This window comes from Anas platyrhynchos, chromosome 29 (assembly GCF_047663525.1).
Source record: "Anas platyrhynchos isolate ZD024472 breed Pekin duck chromosome 29, IASCAAS_PekinDuck_T2T, whole genome shotgun sequence".
NCBI lineage: Eukaryota > Metazoa > Chordata > Aves > Anseriformes > Anatidae > Anas > Anas platyrhynchos.
The window spans coordinates 957,013-968,881 of NC_092615.1; the positions used below are offsets into that span (position 1 = coordinate 957,013).

Consider the following 11,869-nt stretch of genomic DNA (forward strand, 5'->3'; position numbering starts at 1 on the left):
AGGTCAGGCGCCGAGTCCTCGCGGAACCAAGCGCCGCCGGTGCCGTGGGGGCACCCCAAAGCGCTCGGAGACATCCCGGGGGGGCCCAGCGAACGCCCCCGGGATGCAAACCCTCGCCTCCTCCTCCTCCTCCTCCTCCTTGTCCCAGGGGGGGCTCAGAAGGCTTTCTGCCTTGTCTCGGCCATGTCCTGCTCCAGCGCCGCTCCCGCCCGCCGCAGCTCCTGGCACTTCTCCGCCAGCTGCCCGCGGGCCTCCCGCAGCCGCCGGTTCATCTCCACGTAGCCGCGGCTCTGCCGGTACAGCCGCTCCCGCTCCTCCTCCTCCACCGCCTCCTGCCCTGGGGGGGGAAATCAGCATAGGTGGGGGGGCAGCGTGGGGGTCTCCATCCCGCTGCCCCCCTCCCCAAAATGCCCCCCTGGGGGGGGGGTTCTCACCTGGCACGGGGCCGTCGTGGTCACCGCCGGGGGTCCGGGGGGGCTCGGCGGGCAGCAGCAGGACGGGGTCGGCCGGGCGCGTGCCCCCCACGTCGGCCAGAACCTGCTCCACGGTGGGTGGCTCGGGGCGGGTGGGCAGCACCCGCTTGGCCTTGGAGGTCATGGCTGGGGGGGGGACCTAGGGGGGGGTTGGGGGGGGCAGGGGGATGATGGGGGGACAGATGGACAGCCTGCCCACCCCAGGACAGACGGACACCCCTGCCCACCCTGGGGACAGATGGCCCCCCCTCCCTGCCCCAGGACAGACGGACACAGGTTGGTGCCCTCCCCTCCTGGCCCCCCCAGACAGACAGACAGACACCTCCCCCCCCCTCCCTATCAGACAGACAGCCCTGACCCCCCCGGACAGACAGACAGACAGCCCCAGCAGGGCTGCCCCTGGCTCAGTTTAACCCCCCCCCCTCCCAGACAGACCCCTCTGGACGGACACACGGACCTCCCCCCCCCCCCGGACAGACAGACAGCCGGCCCCCCTCCCCCCCCCCCAGACACACGGACCCGCTGGCCCCTCCGGGACAGAGCCCACCCCCTCCCCTACCCACAGACAGACAGACAGACCCCCCCCACCCCCGGACAGACCCCCCCTCCTTCCCCCCCCCCCCCCCCGCGCTCACCCCTCGCCCTCCTCGCGGCCGCCGTACCGCCACGCTCCTCCCCTCCCCCCTCCCCCACCCGTGACGTCATCACATAGGTCCCACCCCCGTGACGTCATCACACATGTCCCGCCCCCAATGACGTCATCACACTAGCCCCTCCCCCCACGGACCCGCAGCGCCCCCCCCCGGCGGCGCAGGGAGGAGCAGGCGGCTGGGGGGGGGGGGAGGGGGTGGTTTATTGGGGGTTAGGGCACGAGGGGGGCACCGGGGGGAGGGGCTGGGGCTGGTGGGGTCCTGGTGCTACCCCAGAGCCCTCCCAGTGCCGTCCCAGTGCCATCCCAGTATCATCCCAGTGCCGTTCCAGTACATCCCAGTATCATTCCAGTGCCGTCCCAGTATCGTCCCGGTGCTCTCCCAGTGTCTCAGTCGCTCTTCGCATCCCGCGCCAGCTTCACGGCTGCCCTGGAGGCTGTGGGGCAGAACGGGGGCCGGGTGAGGGCCACGAGAGACCCCAGGAGCCACAGCCCCCATGTGGGGGGGCGCACAGATTGGGCTGAGCCCGGGGGGCTTCACGTGGGGGGCTTCTAGAAGGGATGTGCGCTATGGGATGGCTCCGGGGGGGGCTTCAAGCAAGGATATGTGCTATGGGACGGCTCTATGGGGGCTGCGGGGGGGGGACATGTGCTACGGGATGGTTCTGGGGGGGTCTCCAAGCAGGGACGTGTCCATGCGCTACAGGATGGCCCCTGGGGGGGCTTTGTGGGGGGACACACGCTACGGGACGCCCCCCCGGGGGGGCTTCTAGCAGGGACACGTACTATGGGATGGCTCTGCAGGTGCTGCACCCGCTCTATGTGGGGTCGGGGGCGGTTGTGCGCGATCCCCCCGCTGATTTCTGCAAGAGCAGGGGCTCGGCACAGCCGGGGTCAGCGGGGGGGGGGGCACACAGCGTTACGTACGGACAGGCTGAGCTGCGGGGCCACCTCGGCCGCCAGCCGGGCTCTGCTGCTGAGCAGCGTCTGCAGGACTGCACCGGGGGGCGTGGAGAGAAGAGAGAGGGTTACGGGGCTGGGGGGGCCACGGGGGGGGGGACCACGGGGGCTGCGAGGGGCGCAGCCTGCTCCTTGTGCTTGGGTTGGGGGGGTCCCGGTGGGAAGGCAGAGCTGCCCGAGGCTCCTCGGGGCGAGGAGGTGCCCCAAAAAGGGGCAGGAGCATGGGGGGAGGATGGGGAGGGGGAGAATTTGGGGGGGACACGGGGATGCTCGCCCCCCCCCCCCGCTACCTTCTCGGGTGACGGTGGAGGCCGCGTCCAGCGCCTTGGTGCTGAGGTCGCCGAGCACGGAGTCCACGGCCTGGTGGTGCTTGAGGAAGCAGGGCCGGATGACGCTGTGGTACAGCACCTGCGAGCCGTTCCAGGACACGGGGGCCATGCACCACACCAGGAACAGGCACTGCGAGGCGGGGGGGAGATGCAATAGGGTCGGGGGCGGGAGGGCGAGGCAGCCGCTGGGGTGCTCTGGTCCCGTCCTGCCCCAAATTGGAGCTCCTGGAGGCCCCAGGAGATCAACTGAGCTGTCCCAAGCAGGACAGGGCCAGCTCGGATCCCCTCGAGCTCAGCCATCAGGTGAGGGGACTCCAGGAACCGCAGCCCCCTGCTCCCCCCCCCAAAAAAAAACGCCGTTACCTTCCCGACGTAGTAGAAGGGGAACCAGTAGAGGAAGGTGTCGGAGAAGAACTCGGCTACGCTGAAGACGCCGTAAACCACCCAGTAGGTCAGCCACGTGGTGTCGTCCTCCTTGCTGGAGCTCTCGATGGCTTTGATGCTGCGGGTGGCAGGGGACAGGTCACTGCTTCTGCGGGCTCACTGCTGGGGTGGGCACGGCCCCCAGAGCCCCCAGCACACTTGCCCCAAAAGCTGGGCGCTGCTGGCTCACACTGGGACCTTGCCAGGCCCTGGTGTTTTTGGGACCAGGCTCTCGGGAGCTTCCTACTCACAGCGAGCTCCTGGGGGGCTGCCCGCCCACCAGGGAGACCCCCGGGCAAGGGCAGGGGAGGCAGTGAGCGCGGTACTTACGAGACGTAGGCGGGGTAGACGAAGCCGATGAGGTTGCAGAGCAGCGAGGCGCCGTAGCCAAACACCAGGTACAGCCCCAGGAACGCCACGGAGCCTGCGGGGGGGCAGAAAGGAGACCCCAGGATTCGTGGTGGGGCAGTTGAGCAGAGCCAAACCTCGGGGCTTGCACTGTTCGCTCTGGTCCCAGTTTGCTCTGGTCACCGTTTGTCCCCTCCCTGGCCTGGGGGGGATGGACCCACAGCAAACACTCAGCACCTTGAGTCCACCTGGAGCCAGCCTGCCCGGGGGGGAAGGAGGGACCCCAGCCCCAGGGCTCACCCCAGCCTCCCTCCCTGCAGCTCTCCGCACGTGCTTGTGTTGGGAACTCAGCCCCCTGAGAAACAGCAAGCCAGCCCTGCTCCCCCGTCATCAAATTAAATCGTTAAATTAAATTAAACGCGAGCCAAAGCTTGGGCTGCTTGGCACCTCCCCAAACGCTGGCAGAGGCTGGACCTGAGGAGCCCGAGGAGCCAGGGGAGCACCCTTGGGACCCGCAGAGCCCGTGTCAAGGGCATTTGGTGTCACCCCAGCGGGGTCTCAGCTCCTCGCCCTGCTTACAACACCCCCCCGCTGTAAGCGCCTTACCCTGCAGCAGGCAGAAAGCCGGGGCTTAAGGAATTAGGGGAAGGGGGCACGGAGCACGGATCAGCCCCCAGCTGCTCACGGCAGCATTTCTGCACCGCGTGGGCACCCCGGGGTGCTGGGGCTCTGCAAGCATAGAGGGGGGCTGGGGGGAGCAGGAGCAGCACCCCCACGACAGCGGTGGCGGCTCCCCACACGCAGAACTAAGAGGCAGGTTCGGGCAGCTCTGGGTTTCGTGCCCTAAAGAGCCTTAGGATGGATTTCACGGGCTAAGTTTAGCCCCCGGAGGAATTTACGTAAGGCACAAAGGAGAGGCTTGGATTGCACGGGGGGAGCCTGGGGTGTCAGGGGGCAGGGAGGGACGGGCCCAGGGTGTGAAACCCACAGCGTGAGGAGGGAAATTAGGAAAAAATCAGGCAGAAAAGGGGTTTTCTCTCTCCCCTGTGGATCCAGAGAAGGATTCACCCCATGGAGCTGCCCCCAAGCACCTGTCCTGTGCCCGAGAGCCCCCCAGAGCCCTCGTAGTGGCTCAGAAGGCACCGAGCTGCCCCCGGGGGGTTCAAACCCCCCAGGAAGGTTTTGCACCGAAATAGGAAATATTCGCAGCCATAAAGCAGCAGAAGGCTCCACGTGGCCAAGGGCAGGGGCACGGCCACGCCGGGGGCGATAGGAGGGGGTCAAGTGGGGCCGAGGAGCCGTTCCCGGGGGAGATATCTCTGGTTTCTCATTAATGAGCAAACAGCAGCTGGTTAACGAGCGGACCTCTGCCCTCCTTCCCGGGGGGGGGGACACGGGACAGGTCCCCGCTGTAACTTGGCTTCCCCGTGGGGGGGACACGGGGGTCACGGCGTGTTTAAGGGGGACCTTGTGCCAGCAGCAGGGACTGAGGGCAAGGACGATGGTGCTGACACCCCCCCCAAAAAAAAACACCCCCCCAAACAGCTCCCTGATCCCCCCCCCAGACCCTCCCCAGCCCTGCAGGACCCCCGAAGGGGGTGGTCAAAACCCCCCAGGAGCAGGGCACAAAGGGGGGGGGGGGGGCACGGGGTTGGGGGGGGGTCCCTAAGTGGGGAGGGGGGCTCCTAAAATTGGGGGGGACACACAAAATTGAAGGGGACACAGAAAAATCGGGGGGACACCCAAGATTGAGGGGGACACAGAAAATCGGGGGGAGACCCAAAAAGCAGGGGAAGACCCAAAATCGAGGGGAGACTCCAAATCGCGGGGAGACCCCAAAACCGGGGGGGGGGGGGCACTAGGGAAGGCCAGGGGGGGCAGCACAACCCGGCAGCAAAACCTTGAGGAGCTGAGGGGGTCCCTGTGGGTCCGGGGAGCCCCCGCGGGGCTGAGGGTCCCGGGAGAACCGGGGGGACATGGAGGAAGGGGGGGGGGTCCCGGTCTCACCTGAGGCCAGGTAAAGCCGCCGGACTCCGGTGCGGGCCTCCAGGCGGCCCAGGAGGTCTGCGAGGGGCCCGGGGCGGTCGAGGAGGCGCTGGAGGCGCTGCAGCACCGTGCCCATGGCTGCGGGCCCCGCTCGCCGCTACCCCGGGGCCGGTGCCGGGGCCCAAAGCGGCGGCGGCGGCGGCGGCGCGGGGCGGGGAGGGGCGGGCAGGTGGCGGCGCCGTTGCCATGGCAACGCCCGCACCGCCATGGCGGCCAGGCCGGGCCTAGGCCTGGGCCTGGTGTTAGGGTTGGGGTTGGGGTCGTTGCTGGTCGCTGCCGAGCCCCGTGTCTACCTGGGCAGCTGGGCCGTGAGGGTGGCGGCCGGGCACAGGGAGGCTGCCAGGCTGGCTCGCCGCCATGGGCTGCTCTGCCTCGGCCAGGTTGGGGACCCCCACAGTCCCCCCCAAGGACCCCCAGCTCGTCCCCACAGCACCAGCAGTGGTGTGGTGCTGGGGTGTTAGCGCTGCTGGGGTGGTGGAGGCAGGGGCTCGGTTAGGGTGGGCTTAAGGTGCCTCCGGTGGGCTGGCATGGGGATGGGAATGAGAGGAGGAAAGCAGTGCAATAGGGCTGCACGGGTAGCTATGGGGTTGTGCAGGTACCTATAGGGCTGTATGGGTACTTATAGGGCTGGACAGGTACCTATAGGGCTGTATGGGTACTGGTGGGAGTGCACAAGTACCTATGGGGCTGTACAGGAACCTATAGGGTTATACGGGTACCTGTAGGGCTGCACAAGCACCTGTAGGGCTGTACAGGTACTGGTAGAAGTACACAGTTACATATAGGGCTGCACAAGTACCTGTGGGACTGTACAGGTACCTATAGGGCTGTGCAGGTGCTGGTGGAAGTGCACAGGTACCTATAGGGCTTTATAGGTACTGGTGGGAGTGCGTAGGTACCTGTAGGGCTGTACAGGTTCCTTTAGGACTGCACAGGTACTGATAGAAATGCACAGGAACCTATAGGGCTGTGCAGGTACCTGTAGGGCCGTATAGGTACTGACAGCCTCTACACCACAGGTGGGGGAACCCAAAGTCACGCACTGCACAGCTCCCCTCTCCTAACAGCACCCCTGCCCTACACTCAGCTGCAGCCCCCCAGGCTCTGCAGCCCAGGCAGGGCCAGCACGCACATCCCCAGCCCGGCTGCCCGCTCCAAACCACCCTACAGCAGCTTTTTGGGCCCGCAGGTGCTGGAGGGAGAGCCCTACTACCACTTCAGGCACCGCGGAACCAGGCAGAAGTCCTTAAGCAGGCACTGGGGCTGGAACCTGCGCCTGAGCAGGGAGCCGAAGGTAGAGGGGGGGCTGCTGGGGACACCGTGGCAGCACCGACACGTCCCAATTTGTGCACTGCTCTGGGACGTGGCCGTACCAGCACCACCCCGAGCTGCGAGGGGACCACGTGTGGCCGTGCCTGGCTCTGACAACGCTGCCTCCCCCCCAGGTTCTGTGGTTTGAGCAGCAAACAGCAAAGAGGCGCGCGAAGAGAAGCGGCAGCGTGGTGCCGACGGACCCCTGGTTCCCCAAGCAGTGGTACATGGTGAGGCTTTGCCCCTCGCTCGCCTAATCCCAACACCCTTCAGCAAATCACCAGGACTAATACCGGCGGTGATGAGACAGCAGGAGAGTCCCTGAAGGACATTCGCAGCCCGCTTGATCAATCCTAATCCGTTTTCCAGAATAATGACATCAACCCCGATCTGAACGTCCTGGCTGCCTGGAGCAAGGGCTACACCGGGCTGGGGGTTGTGCTGTCCATCCTGGACGATGGCATCGAGAAGGATCATCCCGACCTGTCCGCCAACTACGTAACCACAGCTCCCCGGGGAGAAGCAGCAAGGGTTTGGGGAGGCTCGGGGTGTTGTCTGCAGGGGTGGGAGGGAGCTGGCAGCCTTCTCCACCCCGTGGGACTCCGCAGGGGGAATTCAGCCTCTCCGTGGCCGGATCAAAAGGCTTGGTGTCTCCACAATGGGTTCTTACATCAAGGAAATGTTAGAACGCGTACGTGCTCAAGCCCCCAAAACAGCCAGATGTAATTACAGCAAGCTGCAAAGCGAGTAAAGCTTGTAAGCCCTCACACGCTGGGAGAGCAAAGGGAAAAGGGCAGGAGATTTGTAATCAGCTATTGTTCGTCACAGCCCGGGTTCGCTGCCCTGTGGTTCCTCCTGCCCAGCTCCACCGCAGGTGAGACTCACCCGTGGCACGCCAGGGGACTCCAAGCTGCTTTCTCACTGCCTGTGGACGCACACTGAAGCAGTCCAGTGATGCACAAATTGCCCTCTTTTAGTGAAATCCCGCTCCCAACAGGTTCAGGAGAAGCCAGAGCAGTGCTGGGTGTGCGGGGGCTTCCCTTGGTGCTCTGGGCTGGGTGACCCTCGTGGCCCCAAAACGCCAGCCCTTTGCCCTGAGCTGGCACAGCCACATTTTGCATGAGGTTTTCTCACACTTTTTTGTGTTAGGATCCCCTCGCGAGTTACGACTTCAACAGCAATGACCCCGACCCCCAGCCCAGGTACAACGCCTGGGACGAGAACCGGTGAGTTTCCTCCTCGGGCTGTCTGAGGAAATCATTTCTCGTGCTGGGGACGTTACACCCCCCAGGGCCGAGCCTACAGCAGCCCCTCGGCCCCTCACCGAGGACGGTTCGTGCTGTGGCTGCCCCCAGGCACGGGACGCGCTGCGCAGGAGAGGTGGCGGCGGTGGCCAACAACCAGATCTGCGGCGCGGGCATTGCGTACAACGCGAAAATTGGAGGTGATCACCAAATCCTGCTGCTGCGCCATGCAGGAGGGGGTCACGAGCCAGCTCACACAGCCAGGAGGAGCGTGAGCCTCCCAGCCTGCTGTCCTCGGGCTGACACCGACGTCACCACCACCCAAATTCTGCAGGACCAGGGGGGACCGCGGGGCTTTCGGAGGGATTGGCTGCTTGCAGCAGCACTTTGGATGTTATCAGTGATCCCCTGCGTCATGTTTCCCAGCTGTAAAAGCCCCGAGGGTTTCCTGCAGCGGCTGGGCTGAGCTGAGGGCTCGCACAGCACTAGAGGGTGCTGCGGATTTGCAGCAAGGCCAGCAGCAGTGCAGGGCTCTTCCTCCACACCTCCTGGGGCTGAATGCCCCGCACCGAGCTCTCCAACCACACCACACGCTGGCCCCATTCCCTGCAGAAGCAACTGCACCAAACGGGGTTAAAAGCTGGGAAAACTTGCTGGGTTTAACAAGGGGTCGTGCTCAGCCCCCCAGGAGCCTGATGCCGTGGGGCAGGGTTAGGTGCAAGGTGCCCGAGGGGAGCGGGGTTTTGGATCAGCCAGAACCCGCTGAGCCCTCGCTGCTGGGCCCCGCAGGCGTGCGGATGCTGGACGGTCCCATCATGGACATCGTGGAGGCTCAGTCCCTCGGCCTGCGCCCGCAGCACATCCACATCTACAGCGCCAGCTGGGGTCCCACAGACGATGGGAGGACCGTGGACGGGCCGGGCGTGCTGGCTGCGGAAGCCTTTTACAGAGGGGTGACAAAAGTAAGCGCGGCGTTGGCCTCGGGGGTGCTGGATCCGGAGCAGAGCCACTGCCCGCAGGGCGCTGGGGCAGGAAAGCTCCAGGCTGGGTGGGACGAGTGCAAGGAGCCCTGCTCAGCCCCTTCTGCCTCTACCAGGGGCGCGGGGGCCTTGGCTCCATCTTCATCTGGGCCTCGGGCAACGGCGGCACCAACTACGACAACTGCAACTGCGACGGGTACGCCAACAGCATCTACACCCTGGCGGTGGGCAGCGTCTTGGCCAGCGGCCAGCGGCCCTGGTACAGCGAAGCCTGCTCCTCCACCCTCACCACCACCTACAGCAGCAGCACCAGGAGCGAGCTGCAGATTGTGAGTGACCCCCCCCCGGCAAGGAACCGGGTGCCACGGCTCGTCTGAGCCCACCTTGCACCCGGGGAGGGAGAGGGAGCCTTTATTCAAGTGGCATCCTGCTCCTCGAGGGCATGGAGGGGCCAGGAGAGCAGAGCCTGCGGGAGCATTTATTGGGGTTACCCCACTCCTGGCAGCCCTGCCCTCTGTTCCTCCTGCACGGTGCCAGGAGCCCCCTGTCCCCCCCAGGTGACCACCGACCTGCGCCACCGCTGCACCGCCAAGCACGCGGGCACCTCCGCCTCGGCCCCGCTGGCTGCAGGAATGGTCGCCCTCGCTCTGGAGGCCAAGTAGGTGCCGGGGTGGCCACGGGGGTGTCCCCTGGGAGTGCCTGGTACTCGCCAGGACCCTTTGGGGACAAAGAAGAGGGATTTTGCTATGCTAGCAGGGTGGTTGGGGCGCAAAGCTGAGGTCTCCTTGGGCTGCGGGGCAGCATCTTCTCCCAGGGCACTACAGGAGAAGGGTCAGGGACAGGAGATTTTTCTCCCATGTAGTCAATGAAGGTTTTTGGGAGGAGATGGGGCCAGGCCAGCTAACTTTCCCACATCTCCCCCTCAAAAAGCTAACCCAGGGCAGAGACCTCTGCCCCAAAGTCCTCTTGCTTCCAGCCCGGCGCTGAGCTGGCGGGACGTGCAGCACCTGGTGGTCAGAGCCTCCAAACCTGCCCACCTGCAGGCAGAAGACTGGGCTGTGAATGGGGTCGGACGCAAGGGTGAGCTTGGGGCTGAGTCGCCGAGGGAGCATTCCCTCCCAGAGCAGCTCACGAACCCTCCTCTCTCGGCCATCCTCTGCTCCGCAGTGAGCCACCACTACGGCTACGGGCTGCTGGATGCGGGGCTGCTGGTGGAGCTGGCCAAGGCGTGGGCAGGGACTCGGCCCCAGCGGAGGTGCTCGCTCAGAGCTCTTCGTGCCCCCCGGTAAGGAACGGGGTCCCCTGGGTCTGACCCCATGCGGGCTCGTGCAGGAGCTTTTTTGGAGCAAAGTGTCCAGGAACAGGCATTGCTGCCCAGGAATGGGCTTCTGCTGTCACTGCAGGGCTGCGTTTAGAGGTCACGGTGGAGGAAAGGATGCTCGTGGAGGGGGGAGAGACGCCCTCACCCTGTCTTGTACCTGGCAGGAACATCGGCTCCAAGCTCACCGTCTCCGTGGACGCCTCCTCCTGCTCGGGGAGGACCAAGCGCATCCGCTCGCTGGAGCACGTCCAGGTCCAGCTCTCCCTGAGCTACAGCCGCAGGGGGGACCTGGTGCTCGCCCTGAGCAGCCCCATGGGGACCACGTCCACGCTGGTGACCGTGCGGTGAGGGCACTCCGCAGGGAGCAATTTCGTGATGGGAACGTTACAGAGCAGAGACTTTGTGGCTGCTGGGGGGTCTCCTCCTCTCACAGCCTCTCCTGGGGCCAGAAGAGAGGCCCCAAGTCCTGGCAATGCCCCGTTACACCAAAATCAGGGTTGTGGAGAGCCCCTTTGGTCTGCAGCCTCCCTCCCGCCTCTCACTCGTGGCTCTGCTCTCCCCCAGCCCGTACGACACCAGCCAGCAGGGCTACAAGGACTGGACCTTCATGTCCACGCACTTCTGGGATGAGGACCCCAACGGGACCTGGACGCTGCTGCTGGAGAACAAGGGCGATGCCTACAACACAGGTGGGCCCCCGGGGATGGCCCCCAGTCACCAGTGTCACCCAGTGCCCTGCTGTCCTCCCTCTGTGGTTAGCACCTGGCTGGTTTCCTCCTCTCCCAGAGGCAGGATCTGGCCAGAGGCTCTCTGCAGGGCCACATTTCCTCGTGGTTTGAGGCTCTCCCTGCACAGCCTGGAGGAAAACATTTTTTTCCCCGGATCTTCCAGCCCCACGCCCACCGCTTTGCACACCCCAAACCCTGAAGGGTGGGAACCCACAGCCCCCATCCAGCACCTCATCCTGCCCTCCTACCCCCAGGCGTGCTGAGCAGCTTCACCCTGCACCTACACGGCACAGACGAGGACATGACAGCCAGGCGCTTCGCAGCCCCCCCCACGGACGAGTGCCTCAAGCGGGACGCGCAGGGGGCGTGCGAGGGTGAGCGCACCCCTCACCACACCTTTGGGCAGCAGGGGACAGCACCCCCGGCTCCTGGCAGCCCCACATCCCAGCCTCATCCCTTTGCAGAGTGCAGCAGCTCCCTCTACGCCTACCAACATCGGTGCCTGCCCTACTGCCCCCCACGCTCCTACAGCCAGACCCGGGGAGCCCCCTCCTCAAGTGCATCCCGGGTGTGCTCCAGCTGCCACCCCTCCTGCTACACGTGCCGGGGCGCCTCGGCCAACGACTGCACCGCGTGCCCCCCTGCCCGCGTCTTCCATGAGCTCTCCCACTCCTGCCCCCCTCTGCTGGGCTTCTCCCCGGAGGATGGGCAGCACGGGGACCTCCTCCCAGTCCTCCTGGTCTGTGGGGTTCTGATCCTCTCGGCCATCCTCTGCGCCACGTACCGCAAGGTCGTGCAGGGTGGCTGGCCCTACAGGTAGCACCTGCTGGCCCCAGGCTGCAGGGACAGAAGGACACCAGCCCGGGATGGAGCTGTCCTCGCTCCCCTTCCGAATAAATGTTTTGTTGCCCTTTGGGGCTGCCCTTTCTGAAGGCTGACGTTCCTCACCAGCAGCTGTGCGCTGACCCCGCTCCATATCCAGCTCCGTGCATGGGTACGGACGCAGCGGTGGCTTCCCCCCCCCGCCTTCCCTGGCTCATCCCTTCCATTCCCCGGG

The 11,869-nt window shown here is 65.6% G+C and overlaps 3 protein-coding genes across 4 annotated transcripts; 1 reads left to right on the forward strand and 2 right to left on the reverse strand.

Moving 5' to 3' along the window:
* Positions 1-10: 10 nt before the first annotated feature.
* C29H19orf25 (chromosome 29 C19orf25 homolog) lies at positions 11-1,199 on the reverse strand. Its single transcript, XM_027472100.3, has 3 exons — positions 1,109-1,199; positions 435-612; positions 11-337 (listed from the first exon to the last, which is right to left on the reverse strand). Exons 2-3 carry the CDS (start codon positions 595-597, stop codon positions 156-158), a joined length of 345 nt encoding a protein of 114 aa, XP_027327901.3. The 5' UTR covers positions 598-612; positions 1,109-1,199; the 3' UTR covers positions 11-155.
* Positions 1,200-1,302: 103 nt separating this feature from the next.
* On the reverse strand, positions 1,303-5,325 carry REEP6 (receptor accessory protein 6). Of its 2 annotated transcripts, none has more exons than XM_072029348.1 (5): positions 5,190-5,325; positions 3,165-3,258; positions 2,775-2,913; positions 2,373-2,541; positions 1,303-1,559 (listed from the first exon to the last, which is right to left on the reverse strand). In XM_072029348.1, exons 1-5 carry the CDS (start codon positions 5,302-5,304, stop codon positions 1,513-1,515), a joined length of 564 nt encoding a protein of 187 aa, XP_071885449.1. In that variant the 5' UTR covers positions 5,305-5,325; the 3' UTR covers positions 1,303-1,512. The 2 variants fall into 2 exon arrangements, with proteins under 2 accessions (XP_071885449.1, XP_038024932.2); XM_038169004.2 differs by lacking the exon at positions 1,303-1,559 and adding an exon at positions 2,002-2,117.
* A 109-nt stretch (positions 5,326-5,434) lies between these two features.
* PCSK4 (proprotein convertase subtilisin/kexin type 4) lies at positions 5,435-11,632 on the forward strand. Its single transcript, XM_072029099.1, has 15 exons — positions 5,435-5,608; positions 6,418-6,522; positions 6,674-6,769; positions 6,909-7,037; positions 7,689-7,765; positions 7,895-7,983; positions 8,573-8,745; positions 8,880-9,092; positions 9,321-9,421; positions 9,740-9,843; positions 9,931-10,048; positions 10,249-10,428; positions 10,649-10,773; positions 11,067-11,186; positions 11,277-11,632. Exons 1-15 carry the CDS (start codon positions 5,435-5,437, stop codon positions 11,630-11,632), a joined length of 2,160 nt encoding a protein of 719 aa, XP_071885200.1.
* Positions 11,633-11,869: the final 237 nt, after the last annotated feature.

What these genes read in the sequence shown, in the direction of transcription:
- C29H19orf25 (XM_027472100.3), bottom strand. Translation starts at nt 597, where the DNA reads ATGACCTCCAAGGCCAAGCGGGTGCTGCCCACCCGCCCCGAGCCACCC. An exon ending in CCACGACGGCCCCGTGCCAG is followed by an intron (nt 338 to 434) that starts GTGAGAACCCCC and finishes TTCCCCCCCCAG; the next exon opens with GGCAGGAGGCGGTGGAGGAG.
- REEP6 (XM_038169004.2), bottom strand. Translation starts at nt 5,304, where the DNA reads ATGGGCACGGTGCTGCAGCGCCTCCAGCGCCTCCTCGACCGCCCCGGG. An exon ending in GCGGCTTTACCTGGCCTCAG is followed by an intron (nt 3,259 to 5,189) that starts GTGAGACCGGGA and finishes GCCCCCCCGCAG; the next exon opens with GCTCCGTGGCGTTCCTGGGG. An exon ending in CCTTCTACTACGTCGGGAAG is followed by an intron (nt 2,542 to 2,774) that starts GTAACGGCGTTT and finishes CCCGCCTCGCAG; the next exon opens with TGCCTGTTCCTGGTGTGGTG.
- PCSK4 (XM_072029099.1), top strand. Translation starts at nt 5,435, where the DNA reads ATGGCGGCCAGGCCGGGCCTAGGCCTGGGCCTGGTGTTAGGGTTGGGG. An exon ending in GGCTGCTCTGCCTCGGCCAG is followed by an intron (nt 5,609 to 6,417) that starts GTTGGGGACCCC and finishes TTGGGCCCGCAG; the next exon opens with GTGCTGGAGGGAGAGCCCTA. An exon ending in TCCACGCTGGTGACCGTGCG is followed by an intron (nt 10,429 to 10,648) that starts GTGAGGGCACTC and finishes GCTCTCCCCCAG; the next exon opens with CCCGTACGACACCAGCCAGC.